The sequence below is a fragment of the Heptranchias perlo genome, chromosome 38 (genome assembly GCF_035084215.1).
Source record: "Heptranchias perlo isolate sHepPer1 chromosome 38, sHepPer1.hap1, whole genome shotgun sequence".
Lineage (NCBI taxonomy): Eukaryota > Metazoa > Chordata > Chondrichthyes > Hexanchiformes > Hexanchidae > Heptranchias > Heptranchias perlo.
The window spans coordinates 12,528,524-12,550,817 of record NC_090362.1 but is presented as its reverse complement, the minus strand read 5'-3'; the positions used below and the strand labels follow the sequence as shown (position 1 = coordinate 12,550,817).

The 22,294-nt window shown below is 44.1% G+C and overlaps 1 protein-coding gene across 4 annotated transcripts in view; it reads left to right on the top strand.

Moving 5' to 3' along the window:
• The window catches only part of myo9aa (myosin IXAa), a 268,372-nt gene that overhangs the window by 200,835 nt on the left and 45,243 nt on the right, over window positions 1-22,294 (top strand). For all 4 annotated transcript variants that reach the window (XM_067973451.1, XM_067973452.1, XM_067973453.1 and 1 more), the window contains 7 exons: window positions 2,401-2,523; window positions 4,356-4,436; window positions 10,956-11,066; window positions 12,089-12,211; window positions 15,039-15,188; window positions 15,804-16,108; window positions 16,515-18,269. In XM_067973451.1, coding sequence (XP_067829552.1) covers window positions 2,401-2,523; window positions 4,356-4,436; window positions 10,956-11,066; window positions 12,089-12,211; window positions 15,039-15,188; window positions 15,804-16,108; window positions 16,515-18,269 — 2,648 coding nt within the window. The remainder of the gene's footprint in view (window positions 1-2,400; window positions 2,524-4,355; window positions 4,437-10,955; window positions 11,067-12,088; window positions 12,212-15,038; window positions 15,189-15,803; window positions 16,109-16,514; window positions 18,270-22,294) is intronic.

Below are 22,294 nucleotides of genomic sequence, written 5' to 3'. Positions count from 1 at the left end.
GTTACTGTGGCTAAGGAACATTACAAGTGTGCAAGACTTGCTGGGGTTTGAGAGATGGCGATCTAATGAATAAAAGAATGTATTTAATGCAGCCTCACCTGTGCAGTTTGGGTTGGATTTAACACTATCCTACTACACTTTGCATGGTGCCCATCAGTTTTCTAGTCTGTTCGTAAAGCGGGTCTGCAAAATGCTGGTACTCTAGAATCTGTTCCATGAGCATTGCAGAGTGTGTTGCAGGGCACTGGTGGTAACCGGGGAAACAACTGCAAGATTCTACCTGCATGGTTGTTTAAAACTGCAATTGTGACCTTGAAGTTTCCGGCGACAGACTGTCCCCTCTGTTTGGGGGAAGGTCTGTACAGAGCAACAATGCAAAAACAATTGCAGTATAACAGAGTGGTGTCCTGCAGCACCTGGTGCCATCTGAGACAGCTGCTTGTTTCCTGTGGGCAGTGCAGGGTAAAAAACATCACCTGTGGCGGTGGGTCTCCATGCCGCCAGAGACGCTAATGCCACCTTGTTTGTTACATTACTGCTGTCAGAGACGACACTGTCTCTTGCAGCATTTTAATATGAATGCAGCTCAATTTTTACTTCCTTTATGAACATTAAGAGTATCTTTTATAGGAATATCAATTGAATAATTATGAATTAGACCAGTTCACTTGCAACGTTTTGGTAAACAGTTTAACCTCTGCAGTCAGAGGGCACATCCATACTTATACTTAGAATCGTGACTCCACCACTACATAACCTACAGTGAAAGACTTAATAGTGTCCACCCAAACTTTACACAGGACTCCACAACAGGCTGTGTGTCAGAGGCACTTGTTTATTTGTGAATCTAATTCAAAGCTTGACTTGAGTATGGTCAGTCTGATGACTCACTGTTATTCCCCAGGGCATAATCGTCACCTCACTTGGCGAATGATATGTGTCTGATCTCAGAAGACAGTAAAAAATGAGACACCTACGTTTTTTCTTAAAGTGCCTAAGATTTATTTCCTCCCGTCTTCTGAAGGTGCTTACTCTTGCTGTGGTGCGGTTCCACGTTGCTGACTGTTAGTACCCTCCCCCAGTCGCCTTTCTTCATGGGTGACCCCAGATAGTGAGTGTTCAATGTTGAGAGACATCACAGTTGAGCTTGATCATATCTTCTCTTGATAACTAACACATGCACTTTCCAGCATAGATAGTGACCCGAAGCAGGAACCTCGGCTGTGTTTTTTTTTGTCTCATTTCCCATTCTTTCTTTCCCCACCCCAATCTAAGCCCAGAGATGCTGAGACCTCTACCTCACCCAGACAGTGGTTAGCAAACTCAGCAGACTGGGGTTTTAACTTGGCTCAATAGCGCACCAAAAATGTCATTGTTCCAATCAGGAAAGTTCCTATTTGTCCTTAACAGACCCGTGATGGAGTGTTGGGTCCCAGCATTACAGGTTGCTCAAATCAGCCGGAGTGATACATCCAATCATTTCTCTGAGAATATGCGGGGGAATATAGACACCATGGAGTGTGAGTAATATTAACTTATGGAAGAGATAACATGGAGCAGCCTCAGTACTGTGGCACGCACATATGGTTAGGCCACAACTGGAATATTGTTTTGAGTTTTGGGCTCTTACCCCAGGAAGCATGTCAAGGTCATGGAGAGGGTGTAGAAGAGATTTACTTAAGATGTTGGCAGAAATTAGAGGCTTTAGTTACGAGAATCAACTAGAAAAACTGGGGCTCTTTTCACTACAACAGAGAAGAAGGCAAAGGAAATCTGATGGAGGTGTTCAAAATTATATGTGGATTTTGATGAGGTAAATAGTGAAAAATGATACATCAATTGGTGAGTTGATAACTAGAGGGCATAAATTTAAGATCATCACCAGATCAACACAGGGAGCAGCTGGGAGAAGTTTTTTTTATGCAGAGGGTTGTTAGAACATGAAATACCCCATCAGAAGCAGCGGTGGAAGCAGAATCGATAATAGGTTTTAAAAGGGAAGTGAATAAGTATTTGAAAAATAAACACTCTAAAGAAAAAAAGCCTTCAGTTCTGACGAAGGGTACACACACACCTGAAAAGTCTTAACCCGTCTTTTCTCTTTACAGGTGCTGGCTGACCTGTGTATTTCCAGCATTTTCTATTTTTTCTCAGATTTCTAGCAGTAGCAGCTTTCCTGTTTTATTTTCTAGTTATATGGTATTTGTTTTAGATTACATGGTTTCTCTGTACAGATACACAGAATGTGTAAATTACTGTCACTGATCTTTCCATACCTTCTTACTCTAATTTTTGTCCCTCTAATATTGACACAAATGTGCAGGTTCTGACGTTTAAATGTTTGTGGCAATGCTTTCAGCTTTTTTAACATTGTGACTTTTGTTTAACTCGAACCTCCAGCACTTATTAGATGTGAAGTCACTGAAGTACCTGGCGAGTCTGACACTTCACGACCGCATTACCAAGTCTCTGCTCCATTTGCACAAAAAGAAAAAGCCGCCCAGCATTAGTGCCCAATTCCAGGTAAACACGGTGCAGATCACTGGGTCACCCATCTTGCTGTTTTCTTTCCTTGTTCTGTATGTTGAGTGCTAAATATCCCAGTGTCTGACTATAGAGTAACCAGTAACCTGATGAATTCTGATAGCTCTTTGAATGTTTAAAGTTGTGTGTATTTTTTGTTTTGGACCATCTGTCATGTGTTAACTGGCTCAATATGTGGGTCGTTCACCTCTACTGAAAGTTTCGGGTCCCTCCCTACTAACCTCGAGAAAATCAACAAATTGGATGTGGGAATGTAAATGAAATTCAGGATGAGAAAAGGCCATGAACCCATCGAAATTCATCCCCCTAGTAGGTTAGATCTTAGTATATGTTGAAAACCCAAATCTTTTGGCTTCTAGCAAGATGCTTGGTAGATTATTATTCCAAAACATGTATCATGCCTTGAATAAAAATGTTTTTTCTGACCTGATTGTTCTAATAGAATAGTATTAAATAGAAAATTGGCACCAGTTGTTGATGGACACAACTATCACACTCTCCCCAATCAGCTTGCGAGTACTCACTGCAAGTACTGCCTTGTAAAGACACCTTATTTACCTCATGCCAGTTATGTACATTTTCATTTGTGTCTTTGTGGCATAAAGAGCCGACACCTGTTACACTTATTTAATTATCATCCTATATAATATTTTTATTCCCTAATTTTCTCCCTCCTCCTCCTGAATCATGCCATGGATATGGTTCCACAGGCGTCAAGCAAGACTTGAAATTCAAAGCATTTTTCACATCAGACCCCAGCCCCGAGTTGTCTATTTATGGAATAGTCTTACAACATATGCAATTGTTCCTGTGTTGATTTTAACCTGTAAAGTAAGAGCCAGATTAATAGCCAGTGAGCAGTGGGATTGAGCATAAGAATAGGTTGAGATGATTGAATGCTGTGTGAAATATGATGGTTCCTGAGCTGCTTGGACCATGGAATTGACATGCCAAGCATGATAACTGGTCAATGCATTGTAGTTTAAGGTTAAATAGGTGTTCTGGATTTACCCCTGGGGGCAGGGATAACCTTTCAGAAGCTTTCTTCAGGTAAGAGAAATAATTCGAAGGTTTTTTTAAAATAGAAAAAAAAGAGTTCCAAGAAGGAAAGAACTTGCATTTATATAGCACCTTTCATGTCCTCAGGATGTCTCAAAGTTCTTCACAGCCAATAAAATACTTTTGAAGTGTAGTCATTGTTGTAATGTAGGGAAATGTAACAGCCAGTTTGCACATTGCAGGATTCCACAGGCAGCAATGAGATAAATGGTCAGCTAATCTGTTTTAATGGTGTTGGTTGAGGGATAAATGTCAGCCAGGACAGTGGGAGAACTCCCCTGCTCTTCTTTGATTAATGCCATGAGATCATTTATACCCATCTGAGAGGGCAGACAGGTCCTCGGTTTAGCGCCTCGTTCGGAAGACGGTACCTCCGACAGTGCAGCACTCCCTCAGTACTGCACTGGAATGTCATCCTAGATAATCTCAAATGTCTGAATTTGGGCTTGAACCCACAACCTTCTGACTCAAAGGCAAGGATCACCACTAAAACAGACTAGATGGGAAAAAAAATTAAACTAATTGAAATTCAAATGGGGGTTTTGTAAGAATGTTGTTGAACCAAGTCTAGCTATGCATATTCTTCACTCAAAATATACCTCATGGAGACTGGCCACTCAATGGGACTATTATGACTTGATGGGTTTTTAAGATGTATCACACTGTGAGCTAGGTTTTTGTATACATTTGATCTTGGCCCATAGACTCCAGGTATTGCAGTAATTCACCATTATATTTTCTGTATCATACAGGCCTCTCTCAATAAGCTCATGGAGACTCTGGGACAGGCAGAGCCATACTTTGTCAAGTGCATTCGATCAAATGCAGAAAAGGTAACTGACTTTTGGTATCTATTGCTGTACTTGAAAATTAATTGGTTGAGAAACCAAGGTAAAAGACCATGGTCCACAGTGTAGGTTGAATTTCAAGAGTAGGACAAGGAGACAACAACAATTTGCATTTATGTAATGCCTTTAATGTCTAGCGCTTCACAAAGGCGCGACCAGGGCTGGAGGAGATTATGGAGATAGGGAGGGGCGAAACCATGAAGAGATTTAAACGTGAGGATGAGAATTTTAAATATGATGTGGAGATGCCGGTGATGGACTGGGGTTGACAATTGTAAACAATTTTACAACACCAAGTTATAGTCCAGCAATTTTATTTTAAATTCACAAGCTTTCGGAGGCTTCCTCCTTCCTCAGGTGAACGTTGTTGGAAATGAAATCCTCGAAATGAAATCGCATTTATAAATCACAGAACAATGCTTGGTGATTACAGACAGTTTTTTCAACTGCCCGTTGCCAAGGCAATCAGTGTGCAGACAGACAGGTGTTACCTACAAGGTCTCCGAATATACAAATCACCAAAAAAAAAACAAAAAAAAAGCAGAGATAGAGAGGTGGAAACATAGAAAAGACAGCAACTGACCCGTTATATTAAAAACAGATAACATTTGTTCGCTGGTGGGGTAACGTGTAGCGTGACATGAACCCAAGATCCCGGTTGAGGCCGTCCTCATGGGTGCGGAACTTGGCTATCAATTTCTGCTCGACGATTTTGCGTTGTCGTGTGTCTCGAAGGCCGCCGTGGAGTACGCTAACCCGAAGGTCGGTGGCTGAATGTCCTTGACTGCTGAAGTGTTCCCCGACTGGGAGGGAACCCTCCTGTTTGGTGATTGTTGCGCGGTGTCCGTTCATCCGTTGTCGTCAATTTGTCCGACCACACCCTTCAACCAGACGAAATCGAAGTTCTCAGCCGAGGGCTCAATTTCTGCCCCACTACCAAAATGGACCCCACTAGTCTCGCGGCGGACACAGAGGAATTCATCAGGAGAATGAGGCTCCGGGAATACTTCCACAAACCCCAAGATTTCAGCAGCAAACCCAATGAGACAATCAACGATCTGGAACAGCAGACAGAGGGATCCGCGGTACAGCAACCGAAGAGGAAAGAGTCACACTGGACTGCTCCGGAGGGTCGCTGCCCTCAGCTGGACATGTATGCCCAAGCTGTCAGGAAATGCGTCAATGCCAGATTCATCAGCCGCACTCAGAAGACAGTCCAGAATGTCACCCGAGCACAACGCAACGCCATCAACGCTCTCAAGACCAACCGCAACATCGTCATCAAACCAGCGGACAAAGGTGGAGCCATCGTCATACAGAACAGAACGGACTATTGCAAAGAAGCATACCGACAACTGGACAACCAGGAACACTACAGACGGTTACCCGCAGATCCGACCAAAGAACACACCCACCAGCTCAACAAACTGATCAAGACCTTCGATCCAGACCTTCAAAGCATCGTACGCACTCTCATCCCACGTACTCCCCGCGTGGGAGACTTCTACTGCCTCCCAAAGATACACAAAGCCAACACACCCGGACGTCCTATCGTATCAGGCAACGGAACCCTGTGTGAGAACCTCTCTGGATACATCGAGGGCATCCTGAAACCCATCGTACAGGGAACCCCCAGCTTCTGTCGCGACACTACAGACTTCCTACAAAAACTCAGTACCCATGGACCAGTTGAACTAGGAACACTTCTCACCACGATGGACGTCTCGGCACTCTACACCAGTATCCCCCACGATGACGGCATCGCTGCGACAGCATCAATACTCAACACCAACAACAGCCAATCTCCAGACGCCATCCTACAACTCATCCGCTTCATCCTGGATCACAACGTCTTCACCTTCGATAACCAGTTCTTTACCCAAACACACGGAACAGCAATGGGGACCAAATTCGCACCCCAATACGCCAACATTTTCATGCACAAGTTCGAGCACGACTTCTTCGCTGCACAGGACCTCCAACCAACACTATACACCAGATACATCGACGACATTTTCTTTCTATGGACCCACAGCGAGGAATCACTGAAGAGACTACACGATAACATCAACAAGTTCCATCCCACCATCAAGTTCACCATGGACTACTCCTCAGAATCAGTTTCTTTCTTGGACACACGAATCTCCATCAAAGACGGGCACCTCAGCACCTCACTCTACCGCAAGCCCACGGACAACCTCACGATGCTCCACTTTTCCAGCTTCCACCCTAACCACGTCAAAGAGGCCATCCCCTATGGACAGGCCCTGCGAATACACAGGGTCTGCTCAGACGAGGAGGAACGCGATGGACACCTACAGACGTTGAAAGACGCCCTCGTAAGAACGGGATATGACGCTCGACTCATCGATTGACAGTTCCGACGGGCCACAGCGAAAAATCGCATCGACCTCCTCAGGAGACTAACACGGGACGCAACCAACAGCGTACCCTTTGTCGTCCGGTACTTCCCCGGAGCGGAGAAACTACGCCATCTTCTCCGCAGCCTTCAACATGTCATCAATGACGACGAACACCTCGCTATGGCCATCCCCACACCTCCACTACTCGCCTTTAAACAGCCACCCAACCTCAAACAGACCATCGTTCGCAGCAAATTACCTAGCTTTCAAGAGAACAGCGTCCACGACACCACACAACCCTGCCACGGTAACCTCTGCAAGACATGCCAGGTCATCGACACAGATACCACCATCACACGAGAGGACACCACCCACCAGGTGCATGGTTCATACTCCTGTGACTCGGCCAACGTTGTCTACCTCATACGTTGCAGGAAAGGGAAAGGATGCCCCAGAGCATGGTACATTGGCAAGACCATGCAGACGCTGCGACAACGGATGAACGGACACCGCGCAACAATCACCAAACAGGAGGGTTCCCTCCCAGTCGGGGAACACTTCAGCAGTCAAGGACATTCAGCCACCGACCTTCGGGTAAGCGTACTCCACGGCGGCCTTCGAGACACACGACAACGCAAAATCGTCGAGCAGAAATTGATAGCCAAGTTCCGCACCCATGAGGACGGCCTCAACCGGGATCTTGGGTTCATGTCACGCTACACGTTACCCCACCAGCGAACAAATGTTATCTGTTTTTAATATAACGGGTCAGTTGCTGTCTTTTCTATGTTTCTACCTCTCTATCTCTGCTTTTTTTTTTGTTTTTTTTTGGTGATTTGTATATTCGGAGACCTTGTAGGTAACACCTGTCTGTCTGCACACTGATTGCCTTGGCAACGGGCAGTTGAAAAAACTGTCTGTAATCACCAAGCATTGTTCTGTGATTTATAAATGCGATTTCATTTCGAGGATTTCATTTCCAACAACGTTCACCTGAGGAAGGAGGAAGCCTCCGAAAGCTTGTGAATTTAAAATAAAATTGCTGGACTATAACTTGGTGTTGTAAAATTGTTTACAATTTTAAATATGGCATTAGGGGCACTGAGGTTTTGAAGATGGAGAATGGGAGGCTGGCCAAGAGAGAATTGAAATAGTCAAGTCTGAAGGCGACAAAGGCAGATGGGCTGAGGCAGGGGCAGCGGTGAGTGATGTTACGGAGGTGGAAGTAGGCAGTCTTTGTGATGGAGAGCAGATGAAACAGTCGGAAGCACAGCTCAGAGACAATGCCGAGATTGTGAACAGTCTGTTTTATACCAGGGAAGGGGTTGAAATGGTGCCGAAGATACGGAGTTTGTGCTGGGAGCTAACGGCGATGACTTTGGTCTTCCCAATGTTTAACTGGAGTTAATTGAAGCTCATCCATGACTGGATATTAGATAAGCAGTCTGACAATATAGAGGCAGTGTAGTAGAGCTGGGCGTTGTTGGTTTACATGTGGAAGCTGACCCCATATCTGAGGATAATGTTGCTGGAGGGCAGCATGCAGATAGAATCATAGAATGGTTACAGCACAGAAGGAGGCCATTCAGCCCATTGGGCCCATGTCAGCTCTTTGTGAGAGCAATCCAGTTAGTCCCATTCACCCACTTTTTCCCCTAGCCCTGCAAATTTTTTCGCTTCAAATATTTATCCAATTCCTTTTTGAAAGCCACGATTGCATCTGCTTCCACTACCCTTTCAGGCAGCACATTCCAGATCATAACTACTCGCTGCCTTAAAAAAAAAGTTTTTCCTCATGTCGCCTTTAGTTCTTTTGCCAATCACCTTAAATCTGTGTCCTCTAGTTATCGACCCTTCCGCCAATAGGAATAGTTTCTCTTTATTTACTCTATCTAAAGCTTTCATAATTTTTAACACTTCTATCAAATCTCCTCTTAACCTTCTCTGCTCTAAGGAGAACAACCCCAGCTTCTCCAGTCTATCCACGTAACTGAAGTCCCTCATCTCTGGAACCATTCTAATAATGAGGAGATTTGGACACAATACTCTAGCTATGGCTGAACCAGTGTTTTATAAAGGTTCAACATAACTTCCTTGCTTTTGTACTGTATGCCTCTATTTATAAAACCCAGCATCCTGTATGCTTTTTTAACTGCTTTCTCAACCTGTCCTGCCACCTTCACAGGTTTGTACACGTATACCCCCAAGTCTCTATGTTCCCTTTAGAATTGTACCATTTTAGTTTACATTGCCTCTCCTCATTCTTCCTGCCAAAATGTATCACTTAGAACCTCTCTGCGTTAAATTTCATCTGCCATGTGTCTGCCCAGTGCACCAGCCTGTCTCTGTCCTCTTGAAGTCTATTACTATCCTCCTCACTGTTTACTACATGTCCAAGTTTTGTGTCATCTGCAAATTTTGAAATTGTGCCCTATACACCCAAGTCCAAGGCATTAATATATAATCAAAAAAAGCAATGGCCCTAGTATTGATCCCTGGAGAACACCACTGTATACCTTCCTCCAGTCCCAAAAATAACCGTTCACCACTACTCTCTGTTTCCTGTCACTTAGCCAATTTTATATCCATGCTGCCACTGCCCCTTTTATTCCATGGGCTTCAATTTTGCTGACAAGCTTGTTGTGTGGCACTTTATCAAATGCCTTTTGAAAGTCCATATGCACACATCAAATGCACTGCCCAGGAAGAACAGGGAACCAAGAATAGATCTTTGGGGGACTCCAGAGGCAATATGCTGGGATGGGAAGAGAAACCATTGCTGGAGATGCTACAATAGGATAAGTAAGAGTGGAACTAAGCAAGTACAACCCACTGTGTTGGACAACGGAGGAGAAGTGTTAGACAAGGATGGTGTGGTCAGCTGTAGTAAGGGCTGCAGAGAGGACGAGGAAGGATAATGCAACAGTCAAGGTTGCAGAGGATGACATTTGTGAATTTGGTTAGCGCTGTTTCAGTGTTGTGGCAGAGGCAGAAGCCTGATTGGAGAGATTCAAACATGGAGTTGCAAGAAAGATGGGCACGGATTTGGGAGGTGACAACCTGTTTAAGGGCTTAATAGAGGAAAGGAAGTTAGAGATGGAAACAGTAGTTCGCAAAGACAGAGGGATCATGGGTGATCTTTTTGAGAAGGGGAGTGATGGTGGTTTTGAAATAGAGGAGGACAGAACCTGAGGATACAAGTCAACTAGCATGGCGGCCAGGACGGGAAGATGAGTGGTCAGCAATTTAGTGGGAATGGGTCAAGGGAGCTGGAGTCGGTCTCATGGACAAGATGAGCACGGAGAGGGTATGAGAGGAGATAGGAGAGAAACTAGACAATGACACGGGTCCAGGGGTGAGCCTGGGGGGACGTTTGGCTTAGTGGGCAGAGGCAGCTGAAAGGTTGGTCTCACTCTCACTGACAAAGAAGTCCATGAGATCCTCAGGTTTAAGACCAATGTCAGGTTCAAATTGGTAAATGACAAATATTAGACTGAAGTCAGGAAGTTCATCAGTGAAGGGGAAAACTTGAATTACTTTCAAGAACAGTTGAATGCCACAGTGGGTGGGGTGTAGGGCCTTTTTCGTCCATATTTATCTTATAATACCATGAAGATTTAATAGTGTAGGAGAGGACCAGATAAATTTAAGATGTTGTGGTTAGTTGACATCAAGTTTGGATTTTGGTAGATTGTAAGGAGGAAAGGATGAGGGAGATAAGGAGGTCCTGGGAAAGAAACAATGTTGGAGATGGCATGATGAATCTTGATTTCAGCACATTGGTGATGTAGGGAAGAGGAGGTGCACGCACAACAGTGTATTTGCTTCTTAGGAGGAATAAGAGAGGAAAATTTGGAGGAGCAATTGCCATAGAAGTTAGCAATGAAATGGGGCTGAGGGGGAGAGACTGAGAGTTTGTGTTTATATTTAGAAGTCAGAGAGGGGTCACCTGTCAAATGACATGTTTTTCTTGTATTCTGTCCAGGAGTGTGAGATGGGTGCTAACAGGACCTCACCAGGTTTGAGAGAAGTATTCAAGTTTTGGGTGGGCAGGCTTCATACAATTTGATTTGTGTGAATTGCTATATTGGGTAAATTGCTCCTTGCAGCTCTTTGATCTATTCTTTTGTCAATATTGCAGCTTCCATTGCGCTTCAATGATCACCTAGTCCTGAGACAGCTGCGTTACACGGGCATGCTGGAAACGGTCAGGATACGACAATCGGGCTACAGTATTAAGTACACCTTCCAGGTGAGAACCCCTGGTTACTTGGCATGGGAATTTCAAAGCACTGCTCAATTCTGCTTTGATTCATTTGTATGGATCGTATCAATTTTTAAAAAATGCAATATTAACATTGTAGATCATTTAATTTTGATTTGAATTGAATTAACAATGATTAAGGCACGTGCACGTCACCCAGCTAAGCTCAAACCTAGTTGAATTTGGCCCGATTTAAGGGGGTTAATTTCTATCCAGGCCTGAATTGGTCGGTTCGCATTCTTAAAAATGAAAAAATGTGGAACTGAGTTGAGTTTTTGTCAGCATTAATACCTATGACTGCATGTTTTTTGAGTTTGAGGGGCTGGGGGGTCAGTTTAGGGCAGAATGACCAGAAATCCTAACCCAAATATGGTTGGCTCACTTCTACCACCTTGCCTTTGTGGAATGATTTAAAAAACATTTCCTCAGTTTTTCTCCCCTCTCCTGAAGGCACAAGTCTTCTGGGCTACAGTTTCATAGGTGCTGGCACCCTCCAGTACCACTCCCAAGTGGCCAATCTTCACATACAAACCCAGACAGTGAGTGTCATCAGGCTGTTTGACTTGTGAACTGCATTAACAAGCAGCCCTCACTCAACATCCACATGCATGTTTCCAGCAGGATTCCTGATTAATGATCAGGAGTGGGAACCCTGGCTGATTTTTTTAAATCCTCTCTCCTTCCTAGCCCAGCGGCACTAAGACGCATTCTTGTGTCCTAACTGCTGCCTTTGCTGAGATCGACTTATTCAGCATAGACCGGATTTGGGACCTGGGACCTGTTTCGGTATTACATTCGATGATGTATTTTATGAATACTCCATCGGGGGAGAGCATCCTGGTTGATTTGGAATGTAATCATTATCTGATCTGTCCTCTCAGTTGTTACTGGGTAATGTCTTCGCAGTTGAATGTTTTATTTAAAACACACTGATGTCCAGCTGATGCGCTTGGTGCATCAATATGGCTGAAGTGAAATGCATTTTGTAATGTTTCCGTGTCATTTTTCAGGAATTTGTGGATCATTTCCATGTGCTTTTGCCACAAGGCACCATCTCTTCTCAGTGCAGTATCAGGGGATTTGTGAGAAATGTGAACCTCAACACAGCCAGTTATCAAGTAGGCGAAACAATGGTACGTTACAGTTTTACATTATGAAACAGCCGAAGCACTTGCTCATCCGAATCTAATAATGCACAGATAATAAAAGCTGCTACGAAAATTCATATCAGTTGCAAAACATAAGGTGCACATCTGTGTCCTGCTGAGTAGGAAGATCGTATTGTTTAGATTATAACATTTTTAATACAATTTAGACCTGTCTCGTGTAACTTTTGCAAGTATGTGCTACTTAAATTACTCTGAGGATTCTGTGAGAATATATCGAAAGTTTTTTTTAAAACTTTTTAAAAATGAAAACCCCGCTTCTCCCCCATTTTTGGTTTCTTGAAAGCACTAATTCACGCTGGGGCATGGCCATCAGCTTTCCTACACCAGTTTTAATTTTTGAGTCTAGATAGTGGCTGTTGGTAGGAGTTTATGCATTTGGGGCATTGCACTTGAGCCTGATGATGTCCCCACCCACACAAACTTACTTTCCAGCAGGAGTCACTGGATAGTGAGCAGGAGCCCTAGTCAAAAAAAATTTCCCCCTCAATATCCCCATCTTTATTTACAAATCCCCTATTGCCTCACCTTGGCACCTGTCTTCAGCCCTAAACCCTTCTGCTGTGCTGCATCTCTCACAATTTTTGTTTTATTCGTTCATGGGATGTGGGTGTCACTGGCAAAGCCAACATTTATTGCCCATCCCTAATTACCCTTGAGAAGGTGGTTGTGAGCCGCCTTCTTGAACCGCTGCAGTCCATGTGGTGAAGGTTCTCCCACAGTGCTGTTAGGTAAGGGAGTTCCAGGATTTTGACCCAGCGACAATGAAGGAACGGCGATATACTTCCAAGTCAGGTGTGTGACTTGGAGGGGAACGTGCAGGTGATGTTGTTTCCATATGCCTGCTGCCCTTGTCCTTCTAGGTGGTAGAGGTCACGGTCACAGATTTGAAAGGTGCTGTCGAAGAAGCCTTGGCGAGTAGCTGCAGTGCATCCTATAGATGGTACACACTGCAGCCACGGTGCGCCGGTGGTGAAGGGAGTGAATGTTTAGGGTAGTGGATGGGGTGCCAATCAAGCGGGCTGCATTGTCTTGGATGGTGTCGAGCATCTTGAGTGTTTGAGCTGTACTCATCCAGGCAAGAGGAAAGTATTCCATCACACTCCTGACTTGTGCCTTGTAGATGGTGGAAAGACTTTGGGGAGTCAGGAGGTGAGTCACTCGCCGCAGAATACCCAGCCGCTGACCTGCTCTTGTGGCCACAGTATTTATGTGGCTGGTCAAGTTAAGTTTCTGGTCAACGGTGACCCCCAGGATGTTGATGGTGGGGGATTCATCGATGGTAATGCCGTTGAATGTCAAGGGGAAGTGGTTAGACTCTCTCTTGTTGGAGATGGTCATTGCCTGGCACTTGTTTGGCACGAATGTTACTTGCCACTTATCAGCTCAAGCCTGGATGTTGTCCAGGTCTTGCTGCATGCGGGCACGGACTGCTTCATTATCTGAGGGGTTGCGAATGGAACTGAACACTGTGCAATCATCAGCGAACATCCCCATTTCTGACCTTATGATGGAGGGAAGGTCATTGATGAAGCAGCTGAAGATGGTTGGGCCTCGGGCACTGCCCTGAGGAACTCCTGCAGCAATGTCCTGGGGCTGAGATGATTGGCCTCCACCAACCACTACCATCTTCCTTTTTGTGCTAGGTATGACTCCAGCCACCATAGGGTTTTTTCCCTGATTCCCATTGACTTCAATTTTACTTGGTGCCACACTCGGTCAAATGCTGCCTTGAATGTCAAGAGCAGTCACTCTCACCTCACCTCTAGAATTCAGCTCTTTTGTCCATGTTTGGACCAAGGCTGTAATGAGGTCTGGAGCCGAGTGATCCTGGCAGAACCCAAACTGAGCATCGGTGAGCAGGTTATTGGCGAGTAAGTGCCGCTTGATAGCACTGTCGACGACATCTTCCATCACTTTGTTGATGATTGAGAGTAGACTGATGGGGCAATAATTGGCTGGATTGGATTTGTCCTGCTTTTTGTGGACAGGACATACCTGGGCAATTTTCCACATTGTCGGGTAGATGCCAGTGTTGTAGCAGTACTGGAACAGCTTGGTTAGAGGCACGGCTAGTTCTGGAGCACAAATCTTCAGCACTACAGCCGGGATGTTGTCAGGGCCCATAGCCTTTGCTGTATCCAGTGTACTCAGCCATTTCTTGATATCACGTGGAGTGAATCGAATTGGCTGAAGACTGGCTTCTGTGATAGTGGGGATCTCGGGGGGAGGCCGAGATGGATCATCCACTCAGCACTTCTGGCTGAAGATGGTTGCAAACGCTTCAACCTTGTCTTTTGCACTCACGTGCTGGACTCTGCCATCGTTGAGGGTAGGGATGTTCACGGAGACCCCTCCTCCCGTTAGTTGTTTAATTGTCCACCACCACTCACGACTGGATGTGGCAGGACTGCAGAGCTTTGATCTGACCTGTTGGTTGTGGAATCGCTTAGCTCTGTCTATAGCATGTTGCTTCTGCTGTTTAGCATGCATGTAGTCCTGTGTTGGAGCTTCACTAGGTTGGCACCTTTATTTACGAGCCTTTGACTATACTTTAGGTCCCCTCCTCTGACTTTTTTTTAAACTCTTGTTTACTGTCCCCAGTCAAACCATTTTGTCCGCATCTCTTTCACTGTGTAGAACCCTGGGATGTTTTGCTACATTAAAGGTTCTGTATGGGTGGAAGCTGTTGTAATCTTTCAATCGACCAATGCCCTAGTGTATTTACTTGTTCATGCCTTTCTCTCTGATACAAGTATCGTTTACTGTTGCATTTGTGTGTGGTCCCCCTCAGATATTCATGAAGGAGAGTGAGCGTCAAAGACTGCAGGACATGCTGCACAAGGAGGTCCTGAGACGAATCATTTTGCTTCAGAGCTGGTTTCGTGCTGTGCTCGAGCGGCGGCAGTTTCTCCAGATGAAGCGGGCAGCAGTTATTATACAGGTTTGTACAGAGCTGAATGCAGTTGTGGTTTTATTTTTAAGTTAGTAGAACCTATACAGAAATGTAATGCCAATCTTGGGAGGTAGCTCCTCTGAAGGCTAGCTGTATTAAGAAGCCTTGAACTGCATAAATTTCAGGTGTCCAAACTACAGCCCGTGTGCCATGTGCAGCTTGGACCGCAAAGCTTAGGCAACTCAGTTCTGTTTGTGCTTTTACTTCTTACTTACTGGTTTATCCTTTTTGAGTTTCATGGGTCTGGTGGTTTGAAAAGAGCTATTTTAGGGCAGTTGACTTATTAGTGGAATTGCCAATTCAGTGCCAGGTTTGATGTGGCTCGCACTCACTAGGAACTGGACTGAGACTGCCCAACCCGATTTCACGCAGGACTCTTCACAGACTGGATTTGAATCCAAGTCCTAGATGCGAAAGGCTAGTGATTAATCCATTGTACTAACGCGTACCCTTTGACTGGTTATTCCATGGGTCTTGTATTTCTTTCTAAATTACATTAAAAAAAAAACTTGACAGTTTGTGATTTACTGATTTTCATGGCAGCAATTACATAAATCAGATATTACAAATATAATCCTTTCTCTTTTCCTTTTTTCTTTGCAGAATTATTGGCGAAACTACAAAATGAGGCAGAACCTCATTTGCACAGACCCGAGTGCCTTAAATGCTGCAGCAACCAGTATTCAGGCCATGTGGAAAGGCTACAGACAGAGAAAGATGTTCTTGCAAATGCACGATGCAGCAATCGTCATTCAGAGGTGCTGGCGTGATTACTGCAGGTACAGGCTGGCAGCGTTGTGCATTCAGACACACTGGCGAAGGTACAAAGAGATGCAAGCGTACAAAGCATTCAGGAACAGCATCATTAAGATTCAAGCAGCAAACAGAGGATTCGTAGTGCGTCGCAGGTAATTGTCGTACAGAGCTGGTTTTGTCTCCTGGTTTGTGTGCCCTAGATTTGGATGGGATGCATGGCCGGCCACAAATACAGTCACTGTTATCTTGTATTTATCATTAAAAGACTGATGTTCTGGTTGGAGTCATCGGATAACAATCATACCCCATCCTTGCCTATACCCCTTCCCAGCTCAGGGGTGTTGAGGTCAGTTGTAGCATCTCTGCAGCCTCAGCCGAGTCAGCACATTCAACACAAAATTTGGACTGAACTTGGAACCTTCTAGTATGAATGGGTGGTGCATTTAACCACTGAGCCATTAGGGCACTCTAGTGATCTTTAATTCAATCAGAACAATTCACATGGATAGGTTCCGGTCCTTTTAATGCTTAGAATTGAATTCCTGCCTTTCATTTCAGGTTTCAGGCATTAAGGAGGCAGAAACTCAATAAAGAAAAGAAAAAACAGCTGGAGACTGAAGAGAAAGGGATCTTGAACAAACGCATCTTGAATGAAAACTTTTCTGAAAGCACCAGGACTGATCTAAACAAATTAGAAGATGAACTAAATGAGACCCACACTTTAAAGGAAAATGAGAGTCAGCAAATCCATCCTGAATGTAACGATACCTCTGTAGATTTGCAGGGTGGAATTTCTGATTTTGCCAGTAGTACGAGTGTACTGCAGGGTGTGATGGTGAGGGAGAGGCCAAAGTCCCTCTCTGGAGACCCTGACAAACAGAAAGTGGTGCGTGCCAAGAGACACAGTCGGAGAATGCGAGAATTGGAGCAGGCCATATTCAGCCTTGAACTGCTGAAGGTGCGATCAGGAGGAGTGTCTCCCTCAGAGGAGGGGCGCTGGTCCGCTGAGCTAGCATCTGATAGCGTGAACTCCCTGTCTCCTCAGGGAACACCAGACAGCGAGAGCTCCAGGGGTAGTTTTGAGGTACCCAGCTGTGATGACGGACAAAAGAGAAAACAGTCTCTAACAGTTTCTGATGAACTAGTCCCTGATTCCAGCCTACATACTACTCAGGATAATCTTTCAACAAGTCCCAAGATAGATGATCATAGTCTGTCCACTAGCCTGAAACTTAATGAAAAGAACCCGTCTTCCAGTCCTTCTCATACAAACACTAATTATTTTAGTCTTATTTCCACAAGTCCGAGACCAGCCAATAAAGAGTCCCATTTTCAAAGATCAAATTCTGAAGATCGATCTCCCAGTCCTCGACAAATAGACAGTTTGTCTTCTAGTCCTAAACTGGTTTACAGTCTCGCTAGTCTAATGCCAAATCATGACAGTCTGTCCAGTAGCCCTAAGCCAAATAACACTAACATTGTAAGCTCTGACCATTACACAATTGAAGGCACTATTGCTGGATCCAAAACAGACAGAGCAGAAGGTGGCAAAGCCTTGCTCAATCAGCCACTTGATGGTGAATTTTCTCCAGATGAACTACCTATCATAATGGACAATGCAGGCACAGAACCCTTCCCTCATACTGCAATTCTGAAAAAACTTGAACAGTTGAATGTACAGCAGGCAGAGAGACAAAAGCAGAAACAGCAACAGAACGAGAAGGAGATGATGGAACAGATAAGGCAGCAGACGGAAATCTTGGAGAAACAACGCAAAGTCTTTGAAAAGCAAGAGAAGGACATGTTTGAGAGGCAGCGAGGGGAAGCACTGCAGAAAATAGAACAGAGCAGACAGAACGATTCCCCTTCGGTTCCTTTCAGATCCCCAAGCAAGCGAGCAGACAGGCCTCAGTCTTGCCTTGTTTTGCACCCAGAGAGAAAATGGGATCCAAGTATCAATTCAGATTCTCTTTCAGTGTCAACCATTGAGTCTAAAATGGTGAGCACACCTGAATCTTCTGAAAATGACAATACCTCAAGTCGCTCTGGAGTGAAAGATAGACCTATCAGTATGTTTTTTGAAAAGAAGGAACTGCAACCAAGTGGCCAACAGGAAATCAAACTAGATGGCTGGACTCCTAAACTTAGCTTGGAGTCCCGTGAGCCTGTCCCTGGTACAGAGCGACCTCGGCAGGCTAAACCACAGAAAGGAACTGCAAGCACAAGGGAAGAGTCTGCAGATGGCACTGCCAAGGACAGGACCAGTGTCTTGTTCTTTTTGCCCAAAGACAATCCCAAAGCCACACTAAGCAAGTAAGTTGTTTTTTCCTTAAATATTCAGAAGTTAATAGCCTGGGCTTAGTTAAAATCTATTCAAATTGAAGGCTGCATAATGGTGTGGGTGTATTAATACACACACACCATGGAATGATAGGGTACCGATTTACTCACCAGCGAATACTTGAGTGTTTGGCTGTGAGGCAAAGGGATGATGAAACTTGCCAATGTCTCTCTCGCTTTGGAGTAGGCCATCTGCTTGTTCTGTGGATCAAGAACTGGTGAGTGGAGTGAACATACTGATGCAGGAAAAATAATTTACGAAATGGCTCAAGACGGAGCACTGTACAAAATACAGGCATTCTTTAAAGGCATTGGCAGCCTCATATCCAGGTTGATTGTATTCTTTTTCCAATATTGAAAAACCTGGGTGAAAGGCCAAGGCCCATAATGCAGGACAACACCAAGGTTGAAAATAGGAGAGAAGATGAAATAAATCAGTGACACCAAGTTTGGGTTTTCAAAGCCTGTAGGTCATAGAAGGACGATAGGCAGTTTGACTGTTCTAAGGTCCTTGGAAAAATGCATTAGCACAAGAGACAGTGCAACGAGTCTTGGTTCCATCACAGTGAGGATGCAAGGAGGAATCTGCACTGCATTAAATAAACATTATGACTTTTTAAAAAGTTTGCAAGTACTTTTTATTCAGACTTTATGGCAGATAACAAATGTGTTGCAACCTCATTACATCTTATTTTTTATACTTGCATCTGCTGGTCTGTACCAGAACAGTTTGTTAATGAATATTGTGGTAGCTTTCTTTTCCAGATTTGTGATTGCTTTTATCAAAGTGTAAAGTATTTACAAATGTACAAAAAGAAAGGTGAGAAAAGACCATCAGGCCCACCCATACTTATCCTATCCATTAGACTGTGCAAACTTGTGCACCACCCTCCCCAACTACTAATAAAGCTAACTTCTGGGGGAAGCAAAAAAAAGGTTAATTTCAGGAAAAACTCTGCAAAAGTTCTCCCTGACTCCCGAAGGCGCAACCAAGCAAATTCCAAACCATTATTACCCATTACCCATCACACATCGCTCGACACACTTAACTAACCTACTTTCTCATATGTTCGAATTTCCTTGGGCATGTAGCGTTATAGAAGGCTGGAAATGACCATCTTCATCCATCAGCCTGGTCGTAAAGGTTGCAAAATTCTTACCCAGTTTTACTTCTAATAGCCTTCAATAATTGTCCATCAACCTCTCAAAATTTATAACATCCAAATGTATTTGAGTTTGAGAAGCCAGGATTGACTTCTGTCCACTTAGTTTAGTTAAGGCTTAATTACTTGTGTTCATGTGATACTATATGTGTGATGTTGTGTCCATGTGACACTTTGTCCAAAATGGTGTTTAATATCGTCTTCGATATTAAAGATGGAAGTAATGTGAATTTAACTCCAAGTAGATCAAGTAATTAAATCTGTTAACTACCAAAATGATAAGCAGCATTTTATGACATTAATAAAAGCTTGAAAGTGATGCCTTGGGCAGTCTCTTGGACGTGAGCCCATAAAATTGCTCCTAATTTGACAATAAATTGTCAGTCTCAATCAGAAAGGCCACACGATACTTATCGTGAAAAGTGGGAAAATGTTGAGCATAACCTGCTTTTCTGTGGGTGGGGCTGAGGCACATTGTTGGGACAGTATAGAGAGAACTTTGCATCTAACTGTACTCTCCCTGACTGAAGAGTGTTTGATGAGCAACGTAGAGGGAGCTTTACTCTGAACCACTGTTCCTCCCCCCCCACCCCCGACTGTCACTCAGACTCTGGCCTCTTGTGTATCCCCCCTTCCCTTCACCCCACTATTGGTGGCCGTGCCATCAGCAATCTAGGCCCCATGCTCTGCAGCTTCTTTCTTAAACTCCTTCACCTCGCTCCCTCCAACACCCTTTAAGAGCCTCCTTAAATTCCACTTATTTGACCAAGCTTTTGGGAAGCCCTCCTAATAACTCCTCCTTTTGGCTCAGAATTCATTTATTCCTTACATCGCTGTGAAGCACCTTGAGATTTTTTTTCCACATCAAAGGCGCTTTATAAATGCAAGTGGTCGTTGCATGTAAGTAAGCTTGCCTTACCTGGGAATGCTTGATTGATCAGTATAGAGAGAGCTTTACTTTACCTCAGGTCTTTGCTGGGACCTGACAGTGCTTGATGCTGACACTGTATGCCTGAAATGGAAAGTGTGTCACTCCTCGGTCCTAACGTCCCCCAGCGTGACTAGCACAAAATTCACTTTTTTAATATAGGTCCTTTTTAAATATTTTATGCTGCCTGTATATGGCTGCTTAATAGCCAATATTCTCTTAAACACGAGACAGTAAACAATAGTAGCAGATATTGTGATACCACGTTGGGTGGATTTGCATGCCTCCATATTGGTTAGCTGGTGCAATGTCGCACCTAGCAGGGAAAGGCGATAGTTATATGCATAGTCAGAGGCACAGAATTGCAGTCCTATAGAATTACTGAGAAAGGGAGAGATACACGCAACGGAAGTGTGGAACTGCAGTCCTGCAGGATTAGAGAAAGGGAGAGACGTGAGCAGGAGGAGTGTGGGACTGGATTCTTGCAGAATTAGAGAAACTGATAGAGGGACAGAGAGAATGTAAAGCTGGAGCCATACCAGAATTGAAGAAACAGTGAGGGATGCCGAAAGGGAATGTGGAACTGGAGTCTAACAGAATTAGGGAAACAGAGAGGTGGGGTATGGAGTAGAATTCTCCAGGATTAGAAAACAGAGGAAGAGTGTGGAACTGGAATTACAGAATTGGAGCAGTGCAGATGGTGTCCAGCTCGTTTTTTTAAACATGAAAAGGCATTGTATCCTGAGTGTTTATCATCATGTATTCTGTGGATAGCTAATCAGGGCTTTGAGACTGCATACAGTTTCAGGGCCTGTGCTTTATTCAGATTTAAACTGATTACATTTCTGAAATGGTATATTGGGGAACCACGAAGGGGCAAAAATCCATATTACCTCCAGTGCGTGACAGTTTTCAATGTCGCAGTACCATTTTCCGACAGCTCATTGTTGTGGAAAGTAATTTTGAGAGAAAATTATGGAAGTTTAATTATGGCAGGTAGATTATCTTGAGGGCGGATTGGACATTGCCAGTGATGTGTAGATTGTCCTGGACATTCTGTTCAGGGCTCAACCAGTAGAAAGCAGGTGGTGTATGTGCTATTAACTAGAGATTGTCCATCCCTTCAGTTAATATTTTTCTTCAAAATTTTGTGGCTTCTGACCCACACTTACAAATCTACAGGATTCAATTTATGTAGTAAATTGTTAAGTGGAAGTTGTTGTAGGAGCACTGTTTAATGAACTCTTTACAGTACAAAGCAACTAAGAATGTAATTTAACAGCTATTTATCAAAAAAAAATGAACAGTGCTCAGAGTCACTTAATTCCATGTTCCGAATGCATTTGTGGGCTTTTCTTCTGCGCTGTAGAACTATGAGCTGTTGGCTAAGCAGCTGCTGAACATGGGAGGATGTGTTGTGAAGGAATTCTCAACATGGAGGTGAGTGTTGTCCTGGAGTTACATTTTTGAGTCAGTGAAAGCTTGATCTCCTATTTTCTCAGTTCCAAGGGTGCAGGCAGCCACCTGATACCATGTCTGAGTGGCCATTCTTCATGCATAAGCCTAGATCGTGAGTGTTGGCTGGCTATTCAACTGTGGAGGCATCACAAAGAAAGTTGATCATGTTCATGCCCAATGCATCTACACAAGCACTTTCTGGCAGGGTTAAAAAAGAACTTGCAGAGATCTTTATACAGAACCTTTCACAACCTCAGGTCGTCCCAAAGCGCTTCACAGCCAATGAAGTATTTTTGAAGTATAATCACTGTTGTAATGTAGGAAACGCAGCAGAAAGGTCCCACAACCAGAAAATTAGATAAATGATCAGATAATTTGTTGTTACTGATGTTGATGAGGGATAAATGTTGGCCAGGACAGCGGGAGAACTCCCCTGCTGTTCTTCGAAT